Below are 26,641 nucleotides of genomic sequence, written 5' to 3' on the forward strand. Positions count from 1 at the left end.
GGGAGCCAGACCCCTCTCTCCTCCGGCCTGTCTCCCCACGTGTGGGACGACAGCAGTGATGCGTCTGCATTCTCTGTGGTTCCTTCCACTTGGAACAGTGTGATTCCCCAGAGGCAGGAGCGCTGAGAGGGAAGGGGAGGGACCCACACTGATTTCAGCATCACCCCCGTCTGCTGAGGTCCGGACAGAGTGACTGAGTCCAGGCTGTCGGGGAGTGGGAGGTAAGATCGCGCTTCGTCCGCCCCTGAGAACCACACTCTGCTCACCAGGACCAGACTCACCCAGGAGAGGAGAGGACTTCCCGGGGCGTCTCCCTGTGAGCACTTGTCAGTGAGACAGAGTTGGGTGACGGAGGTGCAGCTCCCGGGGCCGGCCGGCTGGACCCTGAGCTCCCTGGGTCTGAGATAGGCCGCTCCTCCTGAATGCCAGGGCTGTGGGGTGGGAGTGGGGTGGGGAGTCGGGGAGGACCGCAGCTGCTCCTGGGGCGCTGAAGAGGGATTTACCCTAGCAGACAGGACTGTGCAAACGTGCAGATGCATTAAGACAAACAAACCAGGAGGAAAGAAAAGAAAAACAAGCAACAAGTGTAAAAAGCCACGGGATGCTTCTCTTCATTCTCGAAACACCAAGGTAAACAGCATCCGTTTTTATAGCTCAGCTGCTCTAGTGGAACTGGCCCACTTGACTCTCAGCTGCTTCCCAGGTAGTAAAGTGTGGCCCCCACCCCCCAACACACCCCTTCCGCTCCCTGCTCAGAGCCCCGCTCCCATCTCCTCCCCACCTCTTCTCCTTCCGGCTCTCTCTCCTCCCTCCGTCTCTTCCCCTTCCTCCTCTCTCACCCCCTTTTCCCTCCTTGCTTTCTTTCTCTTCTCCTGAGGGCAGCGTGATAGCTAGTGAGCTGCCACGGGAGAAACCTCATCACAGCAAAATCAGTCCAGGCGTGTGTGTTCTGACCCGGATTCAACAGTCTCTGTCCCTGTGCGGAACTTGAAGTAAATTCAGAGACCCAGGGAAACAGGATCTGGTTCCAAAGGAGAGGTCCAGTGGTAGAATTCTAGCTGAGTTCCAGCTCCGCACCAAGAAGGGGAAGGGGGAAGGACGGGGACGCTCTTGATGGTTGGAAGCTATGAGGCTTCTTCAGTGAGAAAAGGGGCCGCCAGGAACTGAGGCTTCGGGGGTTGGAGACACGCATGCGCGCGCATGCGCCATTGGCCTGTAGTTCTAAACAGAGACTGAGCAGTTTAGTATGACCTGCAGTGGGCCGTGTCTTTAGAAAGTTAGCTTCTTCCCTCACTTCTTCCCCTCCCTCACATCTTTTGCATTCTCTTCCTTTCTCTACCTCAAATTCTTCCCACTTTTTCCACGTCAGAGCATCCTGACAGAAGCAGCTCTGATTGACAGCTAGCCTTTAGAGGATCAGCCTTCAGTTCAATTCAGTTCCGTCACTCAGTTGTGGCCAACTCTTTGTAACCCCATGGACTGCAGCACGCCAGGCCTCCCTGTCCATCACCAACTCCCGGAGTCCACCCAAACCCATGTCCATCGAGTCAGTGATGCCATCCAACCATCTCATCCTCTGTCATCCCCTTCTCCTCCTGCCTTCAATCTTCCCCAGTATCGGGGTCTTTTCAAATGAATCAACTCTTCGCATCAGGTGGCCTAAGTATTGGAGTTTCAGCTTCAACATCAGTCCTTCCAATGAATACCCGGGACTGATCTCCTTTAGGATGGACTGGTTGGATCTCCTTTCAGTCCACGGGACTCTCAAGAGTCTCCTCCAACAGCACAGTTCAAAAGCATCAGTTCTTTGGCGCTCAGCTTTCATTATAGTCCAACTTTCACATCCATCCATGACTGCTGGAAAAACCGTAGCCTCGACTAGATGGACCTTTGTTGACAAAGTAATGTCTCTGCTTTTTAATATGCTGTCTAGGCTGGTCATAACTTTCCTTCCAAGGGGACAATAAATTCTTCGTGTGACTAGACTCACTCCTTGCAGCCAGAGTGAACTTAGTCTGGTAGTTATTGGTAGTGGTGGCATCAGAGTGGGTGCCTACAGGCTGGAACCAAGAGACCCTGGAGTCTGTTCCCTGACTGGGGGCTCTCTAGGAATCTGTCTGTAAGATTGGGAGCGTAGAAGGAAGCTTCTCACAGCTGGACGGTCCAGGCCTCAGGTTGCCATCCCCAGGGTCACCCAGTGTCCCACCCTTGAATGGATCAGCATGTCTCGGAACATCTGTTGGGAGTGGCTAGCCTGGGGGATATGCCTGCAAATGGAACTTCCGTGCCTAAGCATGCGCCATCTCACCCATATAGATATGCCTGATAGTTCTCTAAGATGCTGTCCAAGCCACACTCCAGCCTCGGCCTGCCTGTCAAAATCCCTGTACCTCCATATCCTTGTCAAAACGTGGGATTATCAAAGTCTGCTTGTTCCCCTTCCAGCGGGCTCTGAAATTATATGTCTCCATGGTTTTGTCCACACCCTGACTTGACCCCTGGAAGTTAGGAGGCATGAAGAGATTCTCTGGTTCCTTACCCTCGTTCGAGGATGCAAAACCTAAGGTTCAGGCAGGGAAAGTGTTTCCTAAAGTCACCCCAGTGGGTTAGGATGCAGAACCACATGGCATTGGAATCCAGGTCTTGGGACTTCCAGGGCAAAGCTCTTCACCCCTCATCCCCATCGTCAGAGGTATCAAAACAGCTGTCCCAGAGGCCCCAGCAACTTGTGTTTTTTTTGGCCCTTATTTGACATATTTTTAAATTACCTGTAATAGTTAACTATCAGGAGAGTACAGAGTAAAGGCCAGAATCCTTTCCGCTCTTAAACACATCACAAGATTTGGAACATCGGGCCCACTCAGATCCTGGGACTGGAGACGGGGCTCTGGTCAGCAGGCGGCCTCCCACTGGCCACGCCCCACTCAGCTCACCTGGCCATTCAGATGGTCGGCCAGACCCTGTAGCTACTGACCCTGCCTCCCAATGCCGCACCCACCACATCACCGGCTCACTTCTAGAATTCCAGGGAAGAAGAGCCTGCTGGGATCACTTCCTGCGGTAGCCCCACTGCTGGGCAGAAAAACAGTCCTACCGTGCTGACTCTTCGTTTGTCTCACTTCTCAAGTGATCCTGTAGTGCTCGTGCCAAGAGCATTTCCCCCTTCCTTTTCCAGCATCGCACGTGCTGTCTTTTTGGCTGTCCCCAGCCGAGCAGCTCAGAATGATTTATAACCCAGCTGCCTGTTTACTGCCCCCACTGCCCCATGGCATAATTGCAGCTAAGTAACCTCAGGAGTTAAGCCATGGGTCAAGGGGGAGCCAGGAGGGGAGCCCTCACCAGGCCTGTCACCTCTGGCTTCCTCTCTCCCAGTTGAGGGGTACACTGGTATCCCACATTATGCACAATCGGGGGCCCTTTCAGTTGACTGTGGGGGGTGACAATTGGAGGACTGTCAGATCACTTAAGGATCTGCCTCTGTGTGGAATTTGAGTCTCTATGTAAATAACATAGGTATAGGAAGAAAAGACAGTTCATAAGTATCTGATTATCTTTGCACAGGGCAGGGAAGGTGCCTCGTGTCACCTTTGCCCGGGTGTGTGAATTTTATTGGTAAAATTACCTATATCCCTTCCCCCAATGGGATCAACTGCTCTCTTCCCTTCTGAGAAGTGGCTTCTTTTCTTTTCCCCCTTCTTTTGTTATTTTATGACAGCCCATCGCTGGTATGAAATCCCTCCCCACTCCTTTCCTTTTTTAATGAAGGCAGAGGCTTTTGTTTTGTTTTCCTTGTTTTGATTTTTGTTTTTTTGTTTCAGAAATGACAGAGCTGTGTCAGGGAGTTATTTGGGAGGGGCCTCTGGGGTGATGTTTATCATTTTTGGGCAATGTGTTCACACAGCCCTTTCCAGCTAACAGGACAGCAAAGGGAAGAGCAGGGACTTCGGGTCAGAGAGGCAGATCCGTGCCAGAGTCCTGTCCACGCCGAGTGCCTTTGGGCACGTGATTTCAACTCGCTTAGTCTTAGGTCTTCTTCTCAGAAATGGGACTGATAACCCCACCTCATGGAGTTGCAGTGCGGATGCGGATAAGATGATGTAGGTAAAACGCAGCTGCCAGAACCTGGGATGCTTCCTCATCCGCTTTTCTTCCTGTCCTCAAGCCTATAAGCCAGGTGCAGACGGATGTCCTGAAAATGCAGGGAGGCCGCATTCCCTCAGATACACTCCAGAGGACCCTAGTCTTAAGAAATGTGCCACGGGCTAAGGCTATCAGCGCTTGGGAAGTTATGCATGCGTTAGTCCCTTCTGGAAACCCAGCATGTGTGTTAGAATTCATGGTTCTGAGAAGTCCTGCAGTGGAGAAAGTTGACTGGTCATCGGCTCTCCCCATTTGAACAAGGACTTTTGTTGGTCAGGCAGCCCATGTGAATAGGGGATGTTTTCCTTCTGTAGTAGGAGCCAGAGGAGAGGGACCCCCTTCTCAAGGTACATCATAGTTTGCATAGCATGTCTCATGCACTGGCCTTTCTGTTCTGCAAACACGCCAAATTCCAACCTGTCCCGGACCTTTGCACATGCCCTTCCTTCTGCCTGGAATTCGCTCTGCTCCAAACCTTCACGTGGCTGATCCCCTTCCGGAGGAGGCTTCCCGACCCCTCTGTGCAGCGTGCCCCGCCCACCCCTCCCCCAGCCGTCGGCCTCTGCAGTCTCACCTGGGGTGTCCTGTCTAAAACAGGCTCACTTATGACTTGTCTTCGGCACTCGCCTCCCTCCTCAAAGCCACGTAGTGTCTGCAACAGTGTCTGCCATGCAGTGAGATCCCCAGGCAAGTGTGTTGAATAGATGAGCCAGTGGCTGACACGTCACCTGGTTTTGACAGCCTTGAGAGATGGACCACTTTATGGCCTCCACTCAACAGAGGAGGAAACTGAGACTCGGGTTGTTAAATGACGTTCCAAGATCAAACAACTGATAAATGGTGAGCCTGGGCTGGAGCCCAGATCTGCCCACCTGCTAAGCTGTAGGTCCTTTCCGTTTGAGGAAATCAAGTTTTTCAGTTTCTCCTTTTCCTATGAAGAAGAATCTTAATGTGCGTAGAAGGAGGGAGAACACTTTATTTTTTACCTTAATGGCCACATAGCCCAGAGAAGCCCAGAGCCCTTGTCTTTCAAAAAGGGTTCCCAGAGGACCCCGGTCCGTCATCAGATGGGAGACTGGGGGCCTCCTGGGTGTGCAGAGCGAGAATGGTCAAACTGTAAGGCAAAGGTCAGAAGACCTGCTTGGAGGCTGGTAGCTTACAGACGTAAATCTACTTAAATTGGAACCATGTGGCTCTTTCTCCCAGCTCTTACACAACGTGAACAGATGCATTGTTTGGTCTCAAAGACCTCATGTTGACTCCACAGCTACAGTCTTCTGGGTGGCGCAGGGCAGAGGCTGTCAGAGAGAAAAAAGGGCAGGGCATCGGAAAGTCTCTGCGCGTGTCACTTCATCCCAACTCATCCTGCGTTTGTGAAGGGGAGGCGGGTATGTGGAAGCTACAGAGCATACATCAGTGCGGGTCTGAGACCTGAAAGGAATACTTGCCTTTGTCCCAGTGTTTTCAGAAGTGAGTTCATGTGCTAAGTGCCGGAGCTGTTTGTTCCCCACTCCCCACTCAGCCCACCTTCTCACCACACTTTTGAGCAGGGGGTTCAGAGTGGGGATGAGTAACCATGTTCCTGTAGAACCCTCAGTGTGGGGCGTCCTGAAACTGACACCAAGCAAAAAGTTGACAGTTCCTTCCTAAGTTGGATTGACCCCTGCACCACTCCGCGTGTCCTCGATAGAAACAGGAAAACAAACAGTTTGAGGCTCTGAATGGCAACCCCAGCGATCTGTGCATATCGTATGCCAGGAGTTGGGATAGACAGGGCTAGAGGGGCAACATTAGAGAGAACTAACTGCCTCCTAGAAACCTTCGAATTCAATATTCCGATGTTTGCAGAGTGCTTAAGTTATTGCAAGACACTGCCACCATTTGCTCCTTGCTAGTTAGGAAACATCTATTTCATCCAAGGCATTTTCATTGGAAATGCGAAGTACACCGAAATGAAACAGGCTTTATCTCTACCCTCAGGGAAGTTCTAGTCCAGGTGTGGGTGAGGTTAATAATGAGGACTTTGGAGTCACACATCTGGATGGGAACTTAAACAAGTAACTCAATCTCGCCGCTCCCCAACTTTCCAACAGTAAAATGAGTAACACTTAGCTCATATGGTCGCCGCAAGGATGGGTGAGCTCATGTATATAAGCAATCGGTGAACAGTCACTAATGTTATTAAGCGTCTGCGTGACGGTAATATGAGGGGAAAGATCATCTAAGCACGGGGGTTTTATGTTGTTTCCGTTTCCTGAAGGGTTAGCACGCATTCCGGCAGATGGTAGGTACCCCAGGCCTGTGATCAGTACATAGAACAAGAGGCCGGGGCGTGAGAGAAAGGAGGGCCCAGTGCTGCAAGGGAGCTTGCCTGAGACACGAGAAAGCTGCCTGTAGACACTTTCATGGAGCTCAGACTTGAACAAGTAAATTCCAATTGACAGCTACAGTAAGATGCATGGCATGATCTCTGCACAACTTTGTTAACCATTCTGAAGTCACTTTACAGTTTATAAAAGACTTCCACCTTCAGGACCTCAGTTGAATCTCATGGAGCTATGGGTTAGCCGAATCCGGTAGTACACTGAAACTCAGAGAGGTGATGGACCTTGCCCAAAGTTAGACAGCTTCTAGGTAATACAGCATAGATTTATCCATATCTTCGTGCCCTTATGTACCAGGAATTCCACTCCATGCTTTTGCTCAACTATCTGATTTCACAACGACCCCCAGAAGTGAGTGCTGTTATAAAATATGGAAAGGCTTTCATTCAGTTCAGTGCCTGGCAGATAAGAGACTCAGTGGGCACTTGCTGTGATCATAATAATTCCCATTTTGCAGATGGAAAAATGAAGGTTCTAAGTGTTTGCAGACTTGTAAGACTTTTAAGATGTAGGATTTGAGCCCCGCTTTATCTCTTTCCATAAACTGTGCTCTTAGTGATCAACCTTGGCCACTGCTCCTCCGGAATCTGGTCCCCTCTGTGTGTCTCCCGTCTCAGCCTCCTGAAAGTTGGAGCGGAAGCCCACCTGCCTTTGTCTTCCAGCGCGAATGCGTCGGTCCCGCGAGAAAGCGCCGTCTCACCCTCTCGTTCCCTTTCTCCTCAGCTGTGTGCACTTCGCATGCGCGGCCGCGGACTGCCCGAAGCTGGCTGTGGAGAACGCTTCGCTCAACTGCTCCAGCAGCGACGGCTACCACGGTGGCCAGTGCACTGTGCGCTGCCGGACGGGCTACGTGCTCCAAATCCAGCGCGATGACGAGCTGATCAAAAGCCAGGTGTGTGCAGGTGCCGGGCTCGGAGTCCCTCTGCAGCCCACGCAACGCCGAGCGGGTGTTGAGCCTGTTCTCTGCCGAATCCTCAGCATTTGAAACACTGCTGCCACATAATAGATGCTCAATAAAGATGTGTGGATTGAGGGAAAGACTGCCTCAATCCGGGATTTCTGAGACAATGGTTCCTGTGCAGAGTAGTGCCTAATATCACGGGTACCAGAGCCCCCCGTGTAGGTTGAAAATCTGGAAAACCATGGGCTGAGCATGACTTTTGGACTGAAGCCCTCACGGTCAGAACCCTGCTACAGTTGAGTGGGCTGGTCTCACAAGAGGTGAGCCCCCTGTCCATGTGATGCCCGTTCATTCATTCAAACCTCTGTGCACTGGGAAGCAGATGCTATACTGTGTGTGTGCTCAGTCGCGGCCAACTCTTTGTGACCCCATGGACTGCGGCCCACGAGGCTCCTCTTTCCATGGGGATTCTCCAGGCAAGAATACTGGAGTGGGTCGCCATGCCCTTCTCCAGGGGATCTTCCCAACCCAGGGATCAAACCCAGGTCTCCCGCATTGCAGGCAGATTCTTTACTGTCTGAGTCGCCAGGTATGCTGTACTAGGTGCTTGAGAAAAAGAGTCTCTAAAATGAACCTAGTTCCTCTTCTTAAGGAGCTTAGTGACTAGTTACCGGGAGCAGACGATGAGTGAGTAATGGCCGTACTGTGTGATAAACATTGTGAAGGGACGTGCGGGGTGTTGTGGAAGCATAGGGGCAGTCAAGGAAAGCTCCCTGGAAGAGGTGACATGAAAACTGAGAACTGGAGAGATAGGCAGAGGGTTTCTCATTAAAGGAAAGGAAGGAGGCAGGCTCTGGGCACGGACAGGAATATGTGGATGCCCGTTGGTGAGAAGGAGGCTACCACAGACAGATGTTTGTTTTACTGAACTTACCCAAGCAGTGTGGCTGGAGAGGCAAGTGAGGTGTGCTGGTGCATGGCCCTGTTAGCTTGGTCAGGGAGTGGGAGGGTCCTCTTTAGGGCAGCAGGGAGCTGTTGAAGGAAGTGACGTGGTCAGATCATGGGTGAGGAAGGTCCTTCCAGCGGCCCACATGGGTGTGGCTTAGAGTCCAGCCACGGGGGAGCCTTGGGAAGAGGGCTGAGTACTGCACGAGGAGAGTGGCCTTGGGTGGACTTAGATGTGTTGTAATGGTGCTTTCAGCCAGTGTGGCTTGGGGTCTCAGGTGGGTGCGGGGAGGAGCAGGGAATTAAGCCCTGAAATTTGGGGATTCCATGTTCAGACTCTTGTGGGACCCCGCCAACAGACTCCCCCTTCATGCTCTGGGGGCAAGGGCACATTCCTTGTTGCTGGGAACACCTGTTTGCACAGAGCTTCTGGGCTTGCAGAGAGTTCCACTGAGGAGCTCCAGGGCCCTCAGTTGCTTCGACACCTGCTTCCGTGTGTCAGACACGGCAGATCTGAACTCCTGTGAAAGCAATTAAGCTGGCTTTGGCAGTGAGGGACCTCTCATCCCTTTGATGGGTGCTGAAGAGGGGAAGAGTGTCCCATGCTTTTAAAATTCCAGCTCAACATCTGGCATCCCCGATCGCCTGGGATGTGGCAGCTTCCTCCTTGAATGGAGGCCCCCGGGGCTGGGCTGCCGTGGACGGCCCCTGCCTTGGCCCTGCAGTCTGAACTTGCCCTCCTAACCCCAGTCATGCTGTCTTCTAATTTCTGTCGAATCCCTGTCAACAGTTTCATTTGCCTAGCCTCCTTCCTTCTTCACATCCACCTCTCCCAGCTATTGAAGTATCATATGTTGGAGCAGGGAGTGGTTCTTAGAGCAATGCTTGGCTTCGATGCCAAAAGGATAGTTCAAGTGAGGAAAGGGACTTGCCCACGATCTCACAGAACCCAGAACCAAATTCCATTCACCCATCCCCCCAGAGTGATGCCCACTCTGTGCCAAGCACAATCCTCCCCCCGCCCCACCTCCGCCGCTCCCTCAGGGCCAGGGAAAGATACAAAGGTTGACATCCAGCATCTCACTGTTGTGCTGTGTCTCAGAGGCTATTTCATGAAAGAAGTCCTCTGGCCCTGAGAAGTCTGAGTCTTAAGATTCGCAGCAGCACAATGGAAATAACTATCTGGGAGACTCTCCAGACAGCCGTGCGGAGCTGTGTCTTTGGACTCAATTCCCACTTAGCCTTTGTCCAGCTATGAAACTTGGAGCTAGTCATTTAATATCTCTGAGCCTCAGTTTCTGCAGCTGCAAAGTGGGAACTGAAGAACCTCTTTCAAACAGTTGCTGGGATCCCGGAAAGGGAGCTAAAAGTCGAGCGTGGATCTCCGGGTGCCATAGCCCAGGGGAGAAGGGTTTTCCCCACGGGTGGGTCTCCTTCTGCCACATCTCACGGTGCCCACCTCCGTCTTCCAGACAGGACCCAGCGTCACGGTGACCTGCACGGAGGGCAAGTGGAGCAAGCAGGTGGCGTGCGAGCCGGTGGACTGCGGCGTCCCGGACCAGCACCACGTCTCCGCCGCCTCGTTCTCCTGCCTCGAGGGCACCACCTTCGGCAGCAAGTGCTCCTTCCAGTGCCGCCACCCGGCGCAGTTGAAAGGTACGAGGCCCGGCGGCCGCTTCCGGGCCCTCTGGTGGGGACTGAACAGCAGGGCTTGGACAGGCTGTTGTCTTTGCCTCTGATCCCTCCCACCTGTTCTATACAGCCCATCCATGCAAACTGCCTTGTCGTGCAGCTGGGGAGAGAGCAGAGTGTGGACAAGCATGGCGTCTCTGCTGCTGCTGCTGAGTCGCTTCAGTCGTGTCCGACTCTGTGTGACCCCAGAGATAGCAGCCCACCAGGCTCCCCCATCCCTGGGATTCTCCAGGCAAGAATACTGGAGTGGGTTGCCGTTTCCTTCTCCCATGCATGAAAGTGAAAAGTGAAAGTGAAGTCGCTCTTAGCAACCAACTCTTAGTGACCCCATGGACTGCAGCCCACCAGGCTCTTCTGTCCATGGGATTCTCCAGGCAAGAGTACTGTGGGGTGACCGTTGCCTTCTCTGATGGTGTCTCTAAGATCTTCCAAATCTGGCAAAAGAGGAAAGAGAAAAGCAGGAAGGGAGGGAAAGTAGAAGGAAAGAGACGATTCTAAGAAAACAGCATCTGGAACTGATGTGACTAGTTCATTGGGTGGGGTGAGAGTCCAGTAAGTCTAAGAGAAAAGTATTATTATTGTTTTAATTTTCCCGGAGGAGAAACTCAAGGTTCAGAGTTGAAGGAACTTGTCCAAGGCCATGCTGTTACTGGAGGGCTCCACCACGGGGCCCAGGTCTGTCTTTCTCCAAAGCCCATGGCTGCCCCTTAGGAAGGGCTAGCTCCACCGGGAGTCACTCTAGGAGGGAAGAGCTAATGGGCATTCCTGGGCTCGGTACTGGGATATGCAGGGAAGAAGACATAGTCTGGCAAACTGGAGACGAGGACCCACGTTGGAAATGAGTGAGAGGCTGACCTGGGCGACCTCGACTCTCAAGACTGAACAGGCTCTGTCAGCGGGGCAGGAGTCACTGATTATTGGAAAGATGATGAAGCTGAGGTCCAGCTATAAGAAGGAGGGGACTTGCACAGAATCACAGAGCAAGTTAGCAGCAGCATCGGAACGACACTCTTGGCTTCTAGTTGAGTGTTCAGTTCAGTTCAGTTCAGTCACTCAGTCGTGTCCGACTCTTTGCGACCCCATGAATCACAGCACGCCAGGCCTCCCTGTCCATCACCAACTCCCGGAGTTCACTCAAACTCATGTGCATCGAGTTGGTGATGCCATCCAGGTTTGGGCATTATACCCAGTTCTCAGAGGTACCAGGACTTGCCTTTGCTTGACTTATCAGAGGAAACATTGCCCCTTCATCAGACAACCAAAATGATATCTCACTAAGCACGAGTCCTACCTGGGCATCCACCATGCTGTACAGTGGGAATGAGCAGACTTCTGTGGGTCGTGTGGGGGTTTGGAGGGAGGTCTGTAAATTCCCTTTAACTTAGATGTCATATTGGAGAAGGACATGGCAACCCACTCCAGTATTCTTGCCTGGAGAAGTCCATGGATGGAGGAGCCTGCTGGGCTATAGTCCATGGGGTCACAAAGAGTTGGACATGACTGAGCAACTTCACTTTCACTTAGATGTCATATTACAAATTCATGAGTTCCAGGCATTTGGATGATTGGAGAGGGTTGAGAGTATCTCCAAGCTTTCAAGAAGATATAGAACTTCGAAAGATCACTGCACATAGTAAGACTCAATAAAGTGTATAGACTGGGCGGCTGAATGCATTGGTGAAAGTAAAACCACAGGAAATGTCTCTTTTAAGAAATGAATGAAGGACCCAGCTATCTTGCTCAACTGCTGCGAAAGAGAAGCAGAAAACGCTTCTGGAATACACCCTTTCCTATTGTTTAGTCGCGCAGTCCTGTCCGACTCTCTGCGGCCCCACGGACCGCAGCACGCCAGGCCTCCCTGTCCATCCCCAGCTCCTGGAGCTCGCTCAGACTCACATCCATTGAGCTGGTGATGCCGTCCAACCATCCCATCCTGTCTCCCCCTTCTTCTCTTGCCCTTAATCTTTCCCAGCACCAATGTGTTTTCCTGTGAGTCAGCTCTTTGCATCAAGTAACCAAAGTCCCCTCATACTTTTAGCCAAGAAGATTTGAGTGTAAAGGTTACAGACACTTTATTTGAGCCACTCTAGAGATTGAGATCTTGGAGAGATGAAGAGACTAGTAGAAATTGCAAACCCTCCACCTTATCTGCGCCTCTCCCTGGCCCCATCTGCTCAGACACGGGGCTTATTAATAACTCCAGACTAGGACATCACACTTCCCCTCTAAGTCAGAGGTCCTTGGGAAAGGGAGGTGTATAAATCAGCATTGATTATTAGCCACAGTGAGGGCTGCAATAATAATCCTTAATCAAAGTGATTCTTCTGTCATTGCTTCTCTGCTGACTGTGGTGGAGGGGTGACCTCACTGCGGAGATGTGGCCCTAGAAGGACTGTCATTTTGATGGTGTTGATCCCCACTTTGCTCGTCCCTTGAGAATACAGGGCAGCACCTCTCCAGTGGCCACACTGACCCACCAGGACCCACTGACGTACCATGCCCTTGGTTCTCAGCATCATTGGATGCTCATATTCCAGGTCCAGTGCTTTGGCTTGGGTCTGCTGGCGGCAAAGGCTGGGCAGAGGCCTGGTCCTCTCTCTTGAGCTTGTTAACAATTCCTTGCTTCTTAAGCCAAAAGATAAAGTGAAAGTGTTAGTCGCCCAGTCATGTCCGACTCTTTGTGACTCCATGGACTATATAGCCTGCCAGGCTCTCTCCCCATGGAATTCTCCAGACAGGAATACTGGAGTGGATAACCATTCCCTTCTCCAGGGGATCTTCCCAACCCAGGGACTGAACCTGCATCTCTAATGTTTTCTGCATTGGTGGGCAGGTTCTTTACCATCTGGGCCACCAGGGAAGCCCAAAGTGAAAGTGTTAGTCCTTCAGTCATGTCTGACTCTTTGTGACCCCACGGACTGTAGCCCACCAGCCTCCTCTGTCCATGAAATTTTCCAGGCAAGAATACTGGAGTGAGCTGCCATTCCCTTCTGCAGGGAATCTTCCCAACCCTGGGATAGAACCCGGGTCTCCCGCACTGCACGCAGACTCTTAACTGTCTGACCCACTAGGGGTGATCAAAACAAAGTTTTCCTGCATTTCTTGTTTGCGTCCCTTTGCGCCCTTTGGTTTTCCTTCCCCACTGCAAGATTTCAGCAAAAGGAGTGTGAGCTTTCATCTTTCCTCAGACAGAGAGGGATTGAACTCTGGGTTCTGCCCCAGCTGTCTGATCTCGGGAGGTGAATTGCACATTGGGAGACGTTGGTGGATCCTAGAAGAGCAATTCCACCTCCTTGAGCCTCAGTGCTCTCATTCATAAAATGGGTGTAAGAGCGTCCACATTGAAGGGTCATGGTGAGGATTAAAAGAGGTGGTATGAATAAAATTGCCAGAACCAGAGTAAGTACTCAGTAAATACTCCTCTCCAAGAGGCACTCTTGTGAGAATTAGGCAGTGGCTGCCCTCTTGGCCCCTGACCTCTTTATCCCCTGGAGGCCTTAATCCTGGGACCTGTGGAGACGTGCTCCATCCTCCACATTCCACTCAGGACCTAGAGGTTAATGTGCTTGGACCAGAAGCCCCCACCCAGGAGACGCGCTAAGTGTGGCCCCAAGACCAGTGTAATGCGGGCATGAAGAGCACCGCCAACACACCAGTCCCTTAGAATCCGGGCAAACTTTTCTTGAATATCCTGACTTCCCCTTAAGTTCTGAGCCTTCGTCAAGATGTCCACAAGATACCCTGCAAGGCCACAGCTCTGCAGTCACTCCTGCCAGGGCCCTTTATCACGTGGACGCAAACAGCATCCACTGCACCTACACACGCACGGGGGAAAGTCCTCAAGTTTAAGAGAAAGGACCTCAGTCTCAGAGTCGTAAACGTTTAACTCAATGGCTAAAAATGCGTCGTTGCATCCTTGACCTTGTCAACTTCAACTCAACCACGTGAGGTGCACCGGATGTTGATTCTGGAGTGGGGCTTCTAAAGCAAGCATGCCCTCATCCCACAGAGATCTTTCCAGGGACTTCCCTGGTGGTCCAGTGGCTGAGACTCCATGCTTCCACTGCAGGGGGTGTGGGTTTGGTCCCTTGTCAGGGAACTAAGATTCCACATACCATGCAGCTCAGCCAAAAAAAAAAAGTCTTTCTAAAAGACCCACTGTTTACTTCTATCTCAGGCCCGAGATTTAAACTCAGTCTGTTCACTGGATTCTAGAAGACACTCCATACCATGGAGCATTTTCTGGTTTCTTAGACTCTACTGTACTGATGAGCAGAATGGCCATGTTCTTCAGTGTCCAGCAGATAACCTTCCTGCCAGCCCCCCACTCTCTTCCTCACCCCTTACCCTCTCCCTCAGAGTCCTGTCCTGATCCTTCTCCATCTAGGGTTTTCATATCCTCTGCCCTTTCATCATTCTCAGAAGCAGACAGCCAGACCTGGAGGATTCAACTCTTTCCTAAGGGTCTCCTCAGGGCATCTTTCCCACAAAAACAGGGTCACTGCCAAAGAGGACTTCTCATGTCACTCCTGAGGGAAGGCTACTCTCCGCATCTTTTCATCCTAGTGCTTTGGAGATAGCAGGGTCTAGAATGTCACTGGGTCCCAGCCACCCCTAGGTGTTAATGGTAAGTGTTGGTTGCTCAGCCGTGTCTGACTCTTTGCGACCCCATGGACTATACTGACCATGGAATTCTCCAGTTGAGAATGCTGGAGTGGGCTGCCATTTCCTACTCCAATAGGGGTTAATGGTAAACCACTACCCAGTCCTTCCTGGGGACAGAGGAGCACCGTGGAAAAGAAAACCTGTTCAAGATCACACAGCTGCTCCTGATGTCGTCTTTAGACGTAAGCAGTGATAAGAGGAAGCAGCAGATTTCTTTTCTCTCTTAGATAACTCTCAGGTCTCCCTCACCCCCCACCTCCAACTTCACTGCACTCTGAACAGTGCACAGGTTGCAAACGTCAAGCGTATTCTCACCTCAGGGTTCTTAGCTGCTGCTCCAGAATTCCTTTGACCTTTTCTGAACCATGCCTCTCAACCCAGTTGTCGCTGTTCGGTCACTAAGTCATGTCTGATTCTTTGCGACCCCATGAACTGCAGCACGCCAGGCTTCCCTGTCCTTTACTATCTCCTGGAGTTTGCTCAAACTCATGTCCATTGAGTCGGTGATACCACCCAACCATCTCATCCTCTGTCGCCCCCTCCTCCTCCTGCCCTCAATCTTTCCCAGCATCAGGGTCTTTTCCAGTGAGTCGGCTCTTTGCATCAAGTGGCCAAAGTATTAGAGCTTCTCCAGCCAGAGCTGGGAGAAGCCAGAAGTCATCATTTCATTTTGCCATGCAGAAACTGAGGTCCAAGAGAGGAAGACATTCATGCAAGGTTATGTATGCATTACCATGAGCACTGGGGCCAGAAAGTGACCCAGGGGTCCCGACCCTAGAAGAGGTGCCCTCTTGCTAGGCATGCCATTCCCAGCAATCTTGTGAAATCATCTGACTTGCACATTCCCAGCCCCTCCATTATGGCAGGTGTCCAACATTCCAGGCTCCTTTCTGTCTCTTAGGAACTATCCATTCGTTATCCCTGACTGTGACTGCATCTTAGCACATTCTTCTTCTCCTTTGTGTCTAACATGTGAGGCCTTTCAGTAAAGAAATTTGGAAGTGAGAGACACCATTCTGGACAGTGGGGGCAGGAGGGGTGGTGAAAGTATATGACTAGTTTTGCTTTTGACATACTCCACACATTCATGTTTCTGGTTCTGTGAGGTTTTTCTCTAGGCAGCAGTTCCTCTGTGGCCATGCACTTGGGTAAAAGCTCTGTAATGTGGTCAAGGGAGCACTCAGGAGTCAGACATACCTGGAGTGAGCACCAGCTATAGTTTGAAAAGCTCACTTTTCCACACGGGGACTCGGTGTTCCCACCTTCAAAATGAGATTAAGGACAACTTGGGTCACTTGAAGGATCAAGGAGATGGGGCCAGTCATTCTTCCTACGCCTACCTCACGGACTCTGCAAATGTCATTTGTCCTTATCCCAGTCCAGCTACCTGTGTTTTTACTTTCTTAATTCAGTGGCCAATATCCTTCCACATCCTAAAATGTTAGAACTGGACAAGAACGTAAAGATGGCTTTGGTCTAGGGCCAGAGAAGTCAGGTGAATTGTTCAAGGTCACGGTAAATTCATAATACTCCAGGCTTCCCCGGTAGCTCAGTGGTAAAGAATCTATCTGCAATGCAGGAGACTTGAAGGAGATGCGAGTTCAGTCCCTGGGTTGGGAAGATCCCATGGAGAAGGAAATGGCATCCTGCTCCAGTGTTCTCACCTAGAAATCCCCATGGACAGAGGAGCCTGTGGGGCTATAGACCATGGAGTCACAGAGTTGGATACTGCTGAGTGGCTAAACAACAGTATGCATTCAACAAATGGAAATTTAGGGTTTCCTGTATGCTTGGCTGGAGAAGGAAATGGCAACCCACTGCAGTATTCTTGCCTGGAGAATCCCATGAACAGAGTAGCCTGGTGGGCTGCTGTCCATGGGATCACACAGTCAGACACGACTGAAGCAACTTGTCATGCATACATGTGTGTATGCTTGGCACTAGGGTAGGTTCTGGGACTAAAAGAATGAACAAGTTGCCGTCCCAGCCCTTAGGATGTGGGCGATGCCAGCATGGTCAACGAGGCATTAAGAAAACACACCTAGATCTCCTGGCATTTCCCTCCTTCCATTTTACTCTAGGTTAGTTTCAGTCTTAAAGGTATTCTCAAAGAAATGTGGTTTTCTGGGCACTCTTTACAGCAAAATAATAAAAGTAGATATATTTCTTTTGATAGTACATTTGTAATCATTTTAATACTCACTGGAGATTGAAATTTCCTTAGCCACATTTGTAGACAGTCTGAGCAAGATTTGTTTCCTTGACTTTAAAAGATGAACAAACAAAAGTACAGGGACACATCACTCTCTGGAATCTAGTCTCTGCCCTCAGCCTTGCTACCCTCAGCCAGGGACTCCAGGCTCAGAAATGCCTTCACCTCGTGTCCGGAGTCATGTTCCCCCAAGAAGCATAGTGAGAGGAAGACGTGGAAAAGATAGAAGCCTCGGGGCTCCTCTAAAGCCACTACCCCCATGGACAGCCTGAGCTCAGTCCCCCTGGGAAAGCGTGGGAGACAGGGCAGGATTATTCCTCTGAGTTCCTGTAACTCAGGCACTTGTCGTGGTAATGCACCAGCCCCTTCACTGGTTTGGGTGCTACTTCGATGCGCATTGACACCTCACCACTGTGAGCCTGCCCTGCATGCGGGCCAAACACCCCTGATCAGAGGAAAGACCTCTGGCAGCAAACCGCTGTGGGTGCAGTAGGCGTCCTTCAGCGTGTAGAGGTCAGAACCAAGGGCACGGGGGAAGGGCAAGAAGCTGCGTCCTACCTTGCTTTCCTCAGAGCCACATGGAGGCTGCAGGGTGGGGGCCACAGCTGCTGCTGCTGCTAAGTCACTTCAGTCGTGTCCGACTCTGTGTGACCCCATAGACGGAAGCCCACAAAGCTCTCCCGTCCCTGAGATTCTCCAGGCAAGAACACTGGAGTGGGTTGCCATTTCCTTCTCCAATGTGTAAAAGTGAAAAGTGAAAGTGAAGTCGCTCAGTCGCATCCGACCCTTAGCGACCCCATGGACTTCAGCCCACCAGGCTCCTCCATGGGGGCCACAGCTAGGGCCTGGAAATGCTGATTCTGCACACTTGAGGGTCTGCTGTGGTGTGGGGCATGTCCATGGTCCTGAATCTCCAGTTCTTGTGCTAGAATCTCCAGTTCTTCTTCTGACTGCGCTGTTCGGCTAACTCCTATTTACCCTCTCAAAGAATATACATTTCTAGTCTGCGTTTTCTCTCTTGATTAACCTTTTACGATTTTTCTGTTAGCTCACCACCAGAGAACCACAACGTCCTCTTCACAGTCTAGGGTTTGCATAGCTGATAGGGTGTACTTGTAAAGCATCTCGACCCTTTTTCCAGAGGTGTTTTATCCTTCCTGGGAAATTTAGAGAGGGTATGTTCCCCTTATCTTTTGTGGCTCCCAGTCCCCACTAAGCTCTTGCTAAACTCAGGCACTCCAACATGGCCTTCATCACAAGACCACGCAAAAAATAACAATAATAGTAATGATGCAATTTACAATCTCTGCTGTGCTGGAGCCGTCTCTGCTTCTGTAGAAACCAAACGAGTCCCTCTTGCACACCCTTTATTCTCTTTACCGATGTGGAAATATCTGGAGTGTGCAGTGTCACAGCTTATCACGTGGAGTCCTCTGTGGCTGACAGACCCTAAGTTGGCTTGGGCTCCCCGGGCAGCTCGCACCGATATGGGAGGAGGAAGAGCAAAGTGAACAGGGAAAGGAGCAGCAGAGGAGCCCACATGCCCTCTCTTCTGTTTTTCCTGTTTTATTTCTCTCCATAGTTCTTTCTGCCTTCTACACATCAAATAGTTTGCTTTTTTAAAAAGGTAATTTCTTCTCCATATCCCACTAGAATATAAGCTCCAAGAGGGCAGGCTTTGTAAAGCATTTGTTTTGTTCCTTGCTTTGTCTATGTCGAGACATAGACGAGAGTAGCTGGCACATAGTGAGCCATAGATGCTTGCTGAATGAATAGAGTGTGTGTGTGTACTAAGTCACTTCAGTCATGTCTGACTCTTTGCAACCCTATGGACTGTAGTCCACCAGGTTCCTCTGTCCATGGGATTCTCCAGGCAAGAATACTGGAGTGGGTTGCCATGCTCTCCTCCAGGGCATCTTCCCAACCCAGGGATCGAACCCACATCTCTTACATCTCCTGCATTGGGAGGTGGGTTCTTTACCACTAGCGTCACCTGGGAAGCCCCGAATGAATGGAGGTTCTCATGCAGCACCTGTGATCCTTTCAGAACTGCTGCTAAAGGCAGAGGTTCAGAGGACGGAGAGAGGGAGGGGAGACAGAAGGAAACCTGGGAGGGAGGGAAGAGCAAGCAAGGAAATCAGTTTCGTTTTCCTGACCGCTGTTCATCCATCTTGTTTCATTTCATCTTCTCATCACCCTGAAAGGCAGGAGCAACTGCTTTCTTTCTATAGGTAGGAGATTTGGGGTTTGGCTGTCTCAGAACAGAAAACAGAGTCTCTGCTAAGCAGGTATAGCCAACTTTCCACTATAAACCACAGCCGTCTTTGTAGTTACACAAAACCAGCTTTAAACTCCACTCTTGTCTTTTATTAACCAGAGAACTTGGTCAAGTCACTTGCCTCTCTAAGGCTCTGCTTTCAAATACAAGTTGTTGCCCTACTAAGCATACTGTGTGAGGATAAATGAGATCACAAAGCAGAAGTGCTCAGTTGGTTGTAACTGATCAGTAAATGTCAGTCTCACCCTGATCACCCCTCCAATTCCTAGTCCCCGAGCCTCCCACGTGTGTCCAGCCCTGGTTGTCAACACCTATCAGGAATAACTGAGAAGAGGAGAGTTTGGTTGGGAGCCCCAAGTTTCAGGTCCATCTCCAGTTGTCTTGGGGAGATTCTGGGCAGGCTGTGTGAGTCAATAACATATGACCCAGCAGGGAAAAGCCTCCCTCCCTGTGTTTCACTTTTATTTGTGACATTTCACATCAGGCCAGCTTCCCCGTGGCAGTCAGTACGTCTTCTAGAGCTGGCATGGGCTACAGAGAAGTGCTCATCTCTCAGCTGCTTTGGCAAAGCTTCACTGAATACTGGGGCCTGAGAAGAAAATCCAGCCTCCAGATACCGTGAGGCTGCCACTTCCAGGCATAAGTGGGGCTCAGACAAATGCAGGGATGCAGGGCCCAGAGAGGGAGTGGCAGCTGAAGGTCACACAACACCCTGAAATCAGAGCTCCTAGTCGATTCTGATAGGAGCTTGCATGCTTAGTTGCTCAGTTGTGTCCGACTCTTTGCAACCCCATGGTCTGTGGCCTACTAGGCTCTTCTATTCGTGAGAATTCTCCAGGCCAGAATACTGGAGTGGGTTGTCATGCCCTCCTCCAGGGGATCTTCCCAACGCAGGGATCAAACCAAGGTCTCCTGCATTGCAGGCAGATTCTTTACCAACTGAGCCACCAGGGAAGCCCAAGAATAGCCTATCCCTTCTCCAGGGGAACTTCCTGATCCAAGAATCAAATCAGGGTCTCCTGCATTGCAGGCAGAATCTTTATCAGCTGAGCTATCTGGGAAGCTTACTCTGCTAATTACTGGAAAGCGAGGAAGGTGGCAAATGCCCTCGTTGTTGTTCAGTTCAGTCGCTCAGTAGTGTCCGACTCTCCACGACCCCGTGAATCACAGCACGCCAGGCCTCCCTGTCCATCACCAACTCCCGGAGTTCACTCAAACTCATGTCCACAGAGTGGGTGATGCCATCCAGCCATCTCATTCTCTGTCGTCCCCTTCTCCTCCCGCCCCCAACCTTTCCCAGCATCAGAGTCTTTTCCAGTGAGTCAACTCGTCGCACGAGGTGGCCAAAGTATTGGAGCTTCAGCTTCAGCATCAGTCCTTCCAATGAACACCCAGGACTGATCTCCTTTAGAATGGACTGGTTGGATCTCCTTCCAGTCCAAGGGACTCTCAAGAGTCTTCTCCAGAACCACAGTTCAAAAGTATCAATTCTTCGGCGATCAGCTTTCTTTTCTTCGCAGTCCAACTCTCACATCCATACATGACCACAGGAAAAACCCTAGCCTTGACTAGACGGACCTTTGTTGACAAAGTAATGTCTCTGCTTTTTAATATGCTATCTAGGTTGGTCATAACTTTCCTTCCAAGGAGTAAGCGTCTTTTAATTTCATGGCTGTTGTTGTTCAGTCGCTGGCAAATACTCGTGGCAGCTGAGTAGCTGACAAGGACCCATTTGTAGCTGACAAGGATCATGAAGGTCTGTTGTCTATGCAATATAAGAGGTTTCAGAATCAGAAGTCAGGAGCCTTGAATTGGATTCGCTGTAGACATGAGGTACATCACTCCCCAAACTGTGTCTCCCTTTATTTTTATTTTTTTATTTTGTGGCAGCTCTTTCTTCTCCCTAGACTCCTCAGTTGAAGGTAGAATGGTCTGGAATTACATGTGGAAGTGTCTCTGGTTCTTCAGGTTGACTTGAGTCCAGCCAGCACGTGGATTAGCTGGACTGTCAGACCTCCCCACCTCCCACCTCCACTAACCCTGCCTGCCTGTGTCCTCCAGGCAACAACAGCCTCCTGACCTGCATGGAGGATGGGCTGTGGTCCTTCCCGGAGGCCCTGTGCGAGCTCATGTGCCTGGCTCCACCCCCGGTGCCCAACGCAGACCTCCAGACGGCCCGGTGCCGCGAGAACAAGCACAAGGTTGGCTCCTTCTGCAAGTACAAGTGCAGACCTGGATACCACGTGCCCGGCTCCTCCCGGAAGTCCAAGAAGTAAGTGGGGCTGCAGAGGCAAGCTCCCGGCGGCTGGGGCTGGCAGTGGGGCAGGGAGAGCCAGGTCTGTCTAGTTAGAAGGGAGTGCTCACTTCTCTGCCCACCATCATCCCCTGCTCTTCCCTGGGAATCTGGAGGGACATTGTCATCAGCTGCTTGCTGACTGTGTGATCTCAGGTCAGTGACTTCCCTGGGCCTTTACTGTTGAGCAATAAGATGGGGAGGATACTAACAGTAAGATGGCTCTGAAGGATGAATGAGGATGTGTGTGTGAAGTGCTTGCAAAGTGCCTGGTGCAGAGCAAACGGTGGGTATCCATACCATCCCTGTGTCAGCCCCCATCAGCGCCCCTGGAAGGAAGTGGGGGGAAATGGGCCAGCAGGGCTTGATTTTATTTCAGACCACATGAAGCTCTTGCTCGGCCCTGAGAAAAGAGTTCTCTGAATGTTTACCTTAACCTCTCCTCACTCCCTCCGCCACCCAATAGGATGAGCAGGGACTTAGGAATCAGAAAGGTCTGTGTGAGGCCAGCTGGCTCCAGAGACCGTGGGTGTTTTGGTAGAGCGTGGCTGCAGCTGTCTGGTCCTTGAGATGTCTCTACTTTTATCTCTTCCTGAAAGACGGGCCTTCAAGACCCAGTGTACCCAGGATGGCAGCTGGCAGGAGGGAGCTTGTGTTCCTGTGACGTGTGACCCTCCTCCACCGAAATTCCACGGGCTGTACCAGTGCACCAACGGCTTCCAGTTCAACAGTGAGTGCAGGATCAAGTGTGAAGACAGCGACGCCACCCAGGTGAGGCTCCTTGAATTTGGGGTCAACACTTAGATCCCTTTCCCCTCTGTTTACTAAAGCAGCCAGGATTTAAGAACCACATCCTCCAGGAGACTCCCTGCGGATGCCAGAATTGTATAATAACGGTATCACCCACGCAGAAGTTTAGGAGCTGAGTTCTCACCATCTCTTTGTAATCTCTCTGAACCTTGTGGTCCTACCCATCACACTGCATATTATTGGCTCAGAGATTCTTAGCTTTGAAAAAGTCTCAGTATCGGGAACCTTATGAAAGAAATCATAAGTGAAATCCTGATGTCTGAACTTGATCCAAGGTAAGGAGTGACCAAGGCTGTTTTGTTGACTTTTTATCATCATCACCACTTGCATTGCTCTGAAATATGTAGAATCATGATTTCCACTATCTGGAGACATCAGTGGCTCCTCAAGCATTTGGAGAAAGGGAGCCGTATTTAGACCAGATGTAGTTTAGAGACTACTGAAGAAGGATGGAAGGAGAAGGCGGGGACTGAGTTTTGTCTCAATCCACATGTAACTGAGACAGAGTTCAGCACTCCCACCAACCCTGCTGAGGCAGTTCTGTGAATGGCATTTCCTTAATCCTTACGCACACCCACCGCCACCCACTAAGACAGGTAGGGCATCAAGAATGGGAAGGAGAATGAGGGAGCAGCTGGCTCCACGGAAGACTCAGGTCCACAGAGAGCTCCAACCCTGAGAGAGCCCACCATTGAGGGTGGATGCCTCGAGCCCCATGACTTTCAGGTGGGCAAGGATCGTTACTCAGGTGAGGCCAGAGTTCAGTCAACTGGGGCCCAGTGCAAGGATCTCCCTCTTGTCAGTCCTTAATGGGAACTCAGTTCAGTTCAGTTCAGTCGCTCAGTCGTGTCCAACTCTTTGCAACCCCATGAACCACAGCACACCAGGCCTCCCTGTCCATCACCAACTCCCGGAGTTCACCCAAACTCATGTCCATTGAGTCTGTGATGCCATCCAGCCATCTCATCCTCTTTCGTCCCCTTCTCCTCCTGCCCCCAATCCCTCCCAGCATCAGGGTCTTTTCAAATGAGCCAGCTCTTTGCATGAGGTGGCCAGTATTGGAGTTTCAGCTTCAGCATCAGACCTTCCAATGAACACCCAGGACTGATCTCCTTTAGGATGGACTGGTTGGATCTCCTTGCAGTCCAAGGGACTCTCAAGAGCCTTCTCCAGCACCACAGTTCAGAAGCATCCATTCTTCGGCGCTCAGCTTTCTTCACAGTCCGACTCTCCCGTCCACACGTGACAGCGGGAGAACACCTACCGAATACTAGACGCTGTCGGGGCGGCACCCTCAGCCCCCCTTACTCACATTCCCACGTGCACACAGCCGCTGACTTCTGCCCATTCCCATCTCCTCAACTGCCCTTATCGCTCTCCAAGGCCACCAGCCTAACGTGGACCAGCAGCAGCACCCTCCCGGCCCGCATGCAGCTCCCCGACCGCCCCCCTGCCTTCTCCTGGCCTCTCCAGTGTACTGTCCATGTTGCAGCCAGAGCAGCTTGTTGAGAGCACACATGTGATCATGACCATTCTGCTCAAAGTCCTTTGTGAGCCAGCGATCCCGTCTCCCTTAGAGTAACTCTCACCTGTGCATTCAGCTGGTCCCCCCATCACGGCAAGACAGATCTCCCGCTCCACCTGGGTGTTCTCTGTGAAAGAAGCCCTGTCACCTGTTCCCGCCTAACTGTCCTTCACCATTCAGCCCAAGCACCCCTTCTTCCAGGAACCTTTTCCTGCCCCCCCACCGGGGGCTCAGTGCCCCTCCCTCACAGCACTGACCACGCTGCATTGTAATTCATTTCACACTCCCCCACTAGATTTGGGGGCTTCCCAGGTGGCTCAGCCGGTAAAGCGTCTGCCTGCAACATGGGAGACCAGGGTTCTATCCCTGGGTCGGGGTGATCCCCTGGAGAAGGAAATGGCAACCCACTCCAGTGCTTTGTCTGGAGAATTCTGTGGATGGAGGAGCCTGCTGGGCTACAGTCCAAGGGGTTGCAGAGAGTCGGACAGGACTGAGCAACTTCACTGTCGCTCTCACTGCGCTCTGAGATCCCTGACCACAGCTTCCACCGTCCCTGGGTTTTCAGCACTGCGGACAGTGCCATGCACCTAGTAGGCGCTCAGGAAGTGACAGGGCTTGACTCCTGCCATGGACACCCAGGCCGGGCTCCTCATTTTCCAGGTGAGATGGTCACTCAGCCATCCGAGGTGACACAGCCAGCGTCAGCTGGATCAGAATCGGAACCCACAGCGGGCCGACTGAGTCCGGGAGGCAGCCCCTGTGGAGGAGAACGCTCAGGACTCCTGGTGTGCACCCGGGTCCTTCCCCTTCCCCAGCCGCCAGGGAGGCAGAAGCCGGGGCCGGAACAAGCAAAGGCCAGAGATTACCACGGCCTCACGCAGCCGATCAACTTCCCTCTCGCTCCCTTACATGAAACTGTTGCTAACAGTTACCCACACTGCTGAGCCAAATACTATTCTGGCCGTGGTCGTGTTATCAAACTGAAACCCAGTCTGCCTGGGGCCTGCCAAGTACCTTTCATGGCCAGTTTGTATTTAAAGGAGAGGAAAATGTAAATTTATCAGACGACTCAAGCAGTCCTGTTTGGCAACTGGCGGGGAGGCCAGACGCTAAGGAGCAGGGTATTGCTTGCCGGCTAAGGAATGAGGGAGCGCGTGCCAAATGGGCTCCTAATACAATTGACGTTTCTAGTTTGTACTGCAAATGAATTTCCTCTACCCTCAGACCGGGGGCCTGGGAGCCAAATCTAGTATTCACCTCAGATCCCCTCTCGCTGCCTGTAAACACAGTCGAAACGTACGGCGCTGAGTATCTTGAATCGAACAGTGTGTATACGGAGCGGGAACTCTTTGCTTTCCAAACAAGCTCCAGATCCTGGCAAGGGAGGACAGGGGCTGTTCTAGGGGAGGTTCACATACTCCTTCCCACTGCCACTAAAAACAAATGGACAGATCAAACCTCAACTTCATTCATTCCTAGGGAGCCACTGTGACGCTGGATCCAGACTCTGAGTTTGAATCTTGGCTTACTAGCTGGAGGACTTGGGCAGGTTATTTAACTCTTTAAGCTTCAGTTTCCTCAGGCATAACATGGGGGCAGGGAAGTAATTCTGGCTACCTGTTAGTTTATTTGTGAGGATTAACTGAAGCACTGCAAGTAGGGCAGGCCTGTAGAATTGTGCAGTGTGCAACCTGTGCACACCTCCCATATGTATAATGCCTTCCCAAGCAGGGGCAGCTTCTAGGTTCAGGATCATCACATGCTTGCCCAAGGATGCAAGGCTTCCTAGGGGAAGTCCCAAGCCCATACAATATTAGAGGTGGCTGGACCTCAGGGTTTTCCCATTGCAACCCACTTATTTTATAGGTGGGACCACTGAAGCTCAGAGAAGGGAAGCACCGTAGCCCAGGTCACACAGCAAGCTGGTAGCAGAGTCAGATCTCCTAGCCGGGTCATTGCACAAATGACATTTTCTCCCCAGCCTTACTCCTGCAGCTGTGTGGCTACACATCACCCTTGTATCTCACTGGGGGGAAGCAAAATGCACGTGAGGCCATTGACCAGACACAGAGGCAGATAATAAACAACAGCTGCGATTTACTGAGCATGTACTCCACGCCAGTCTGGGCTAAGTGCTTTGTACAGACATTTAAACCCCTCGGTGTCTGGCATCACTGTCCCATTTTGCAGATGAGAAAGGTATGGTTCAGGGAGTTAAGGTGTCTTGCCCACCTTATACAACTAGGAAGTCCAGGCAGAACTGAGATTTCTGTTATCAGGTCAGGCTGCCTCCTTTGTATCTTGTGGTTCACTGTGTAGTTCTGCCCTGATGGTTGGATGGCATCACCCACTCAGTGGACATGAATCTGAGCAAAGTCCGGGAGATGGTGAAGGACGTGGAAGCCTGGCGCGCTGCAGTCTATGGGGTCACAGAGAGTCGGACAGGACTGGGCAGCTGAGCCGGACTGCTCTGTTGCTGTCTTACTTCTCTCTGCCGTTGTTTGGTTTCCGTCTCTGCTAACTAGAAGTCTGGGTCTCCCTCTCGGCCCGTCTCCCAGCCTCTCGTCTCCATCTCCACTCCCCCGCACTGTAGTAAAGCAGAGGCTTATGGGGAAAAGCCTGGCTCCGGCCCTGCCGCCTCCCTATTCTGGCAGCTGCCATTTCTCAAATGCGGGTAGTGCTTGGACTGATTCTAAAGTTCCCTGTGAGACAGTGCAAGAGAGTGGTTAAGAGCTCAGCTAACCCTTAGAGAGCCTGATCAGTGTGTTAAGCTATAAATGCTTCACATAGCCTAAC

General features: G+C 51.4%; 1 protein-coding gene across 1 annotated transcript in view; it reads left to right on the plus strand.

The window, feature by feature from the left end:
* Positions 1-26,641, plus strand: part of PAPPA (pappalysin 1) — a 271,571-nt gene that overhangs the window by 194,042 nt on the left and 50,888 nt on the right. The window contains exons 14-17 of the mRNA XM_055427748.2: positions 7,248-7,416; positions 9,843-10,026; positions 21,279-21,489; positions 22,110-22,281. Coding sequence (XP_055283723.1) covers positions 7,248-7,416; positions 9,843-10,026; positions 21,279-21,489; positions 22,110-22,281 — 736 coding nt within the window. The remainder of the gene's footprint in view (positions 1-7,247; positions 7,417-9,842; positions 10,027-21,278; positions 21,490-22,109; positions 22,282-26,641) is intronic.

Source organism: Moschus berezovskii, chromosome 7 (assembly GCF_049115385.1).
Source record: "Moschus berezovskii isolate FMDL1 chromosome 7, NW_MosBer_1.0, whole genome shotgun sequence".
Classification (NCBI taxonomy): Eukaryota; Metazoa; Chordata; class Mammalia; order Artiodactyla; family Moschidae; genus Moschus; species Moschus berezovskii.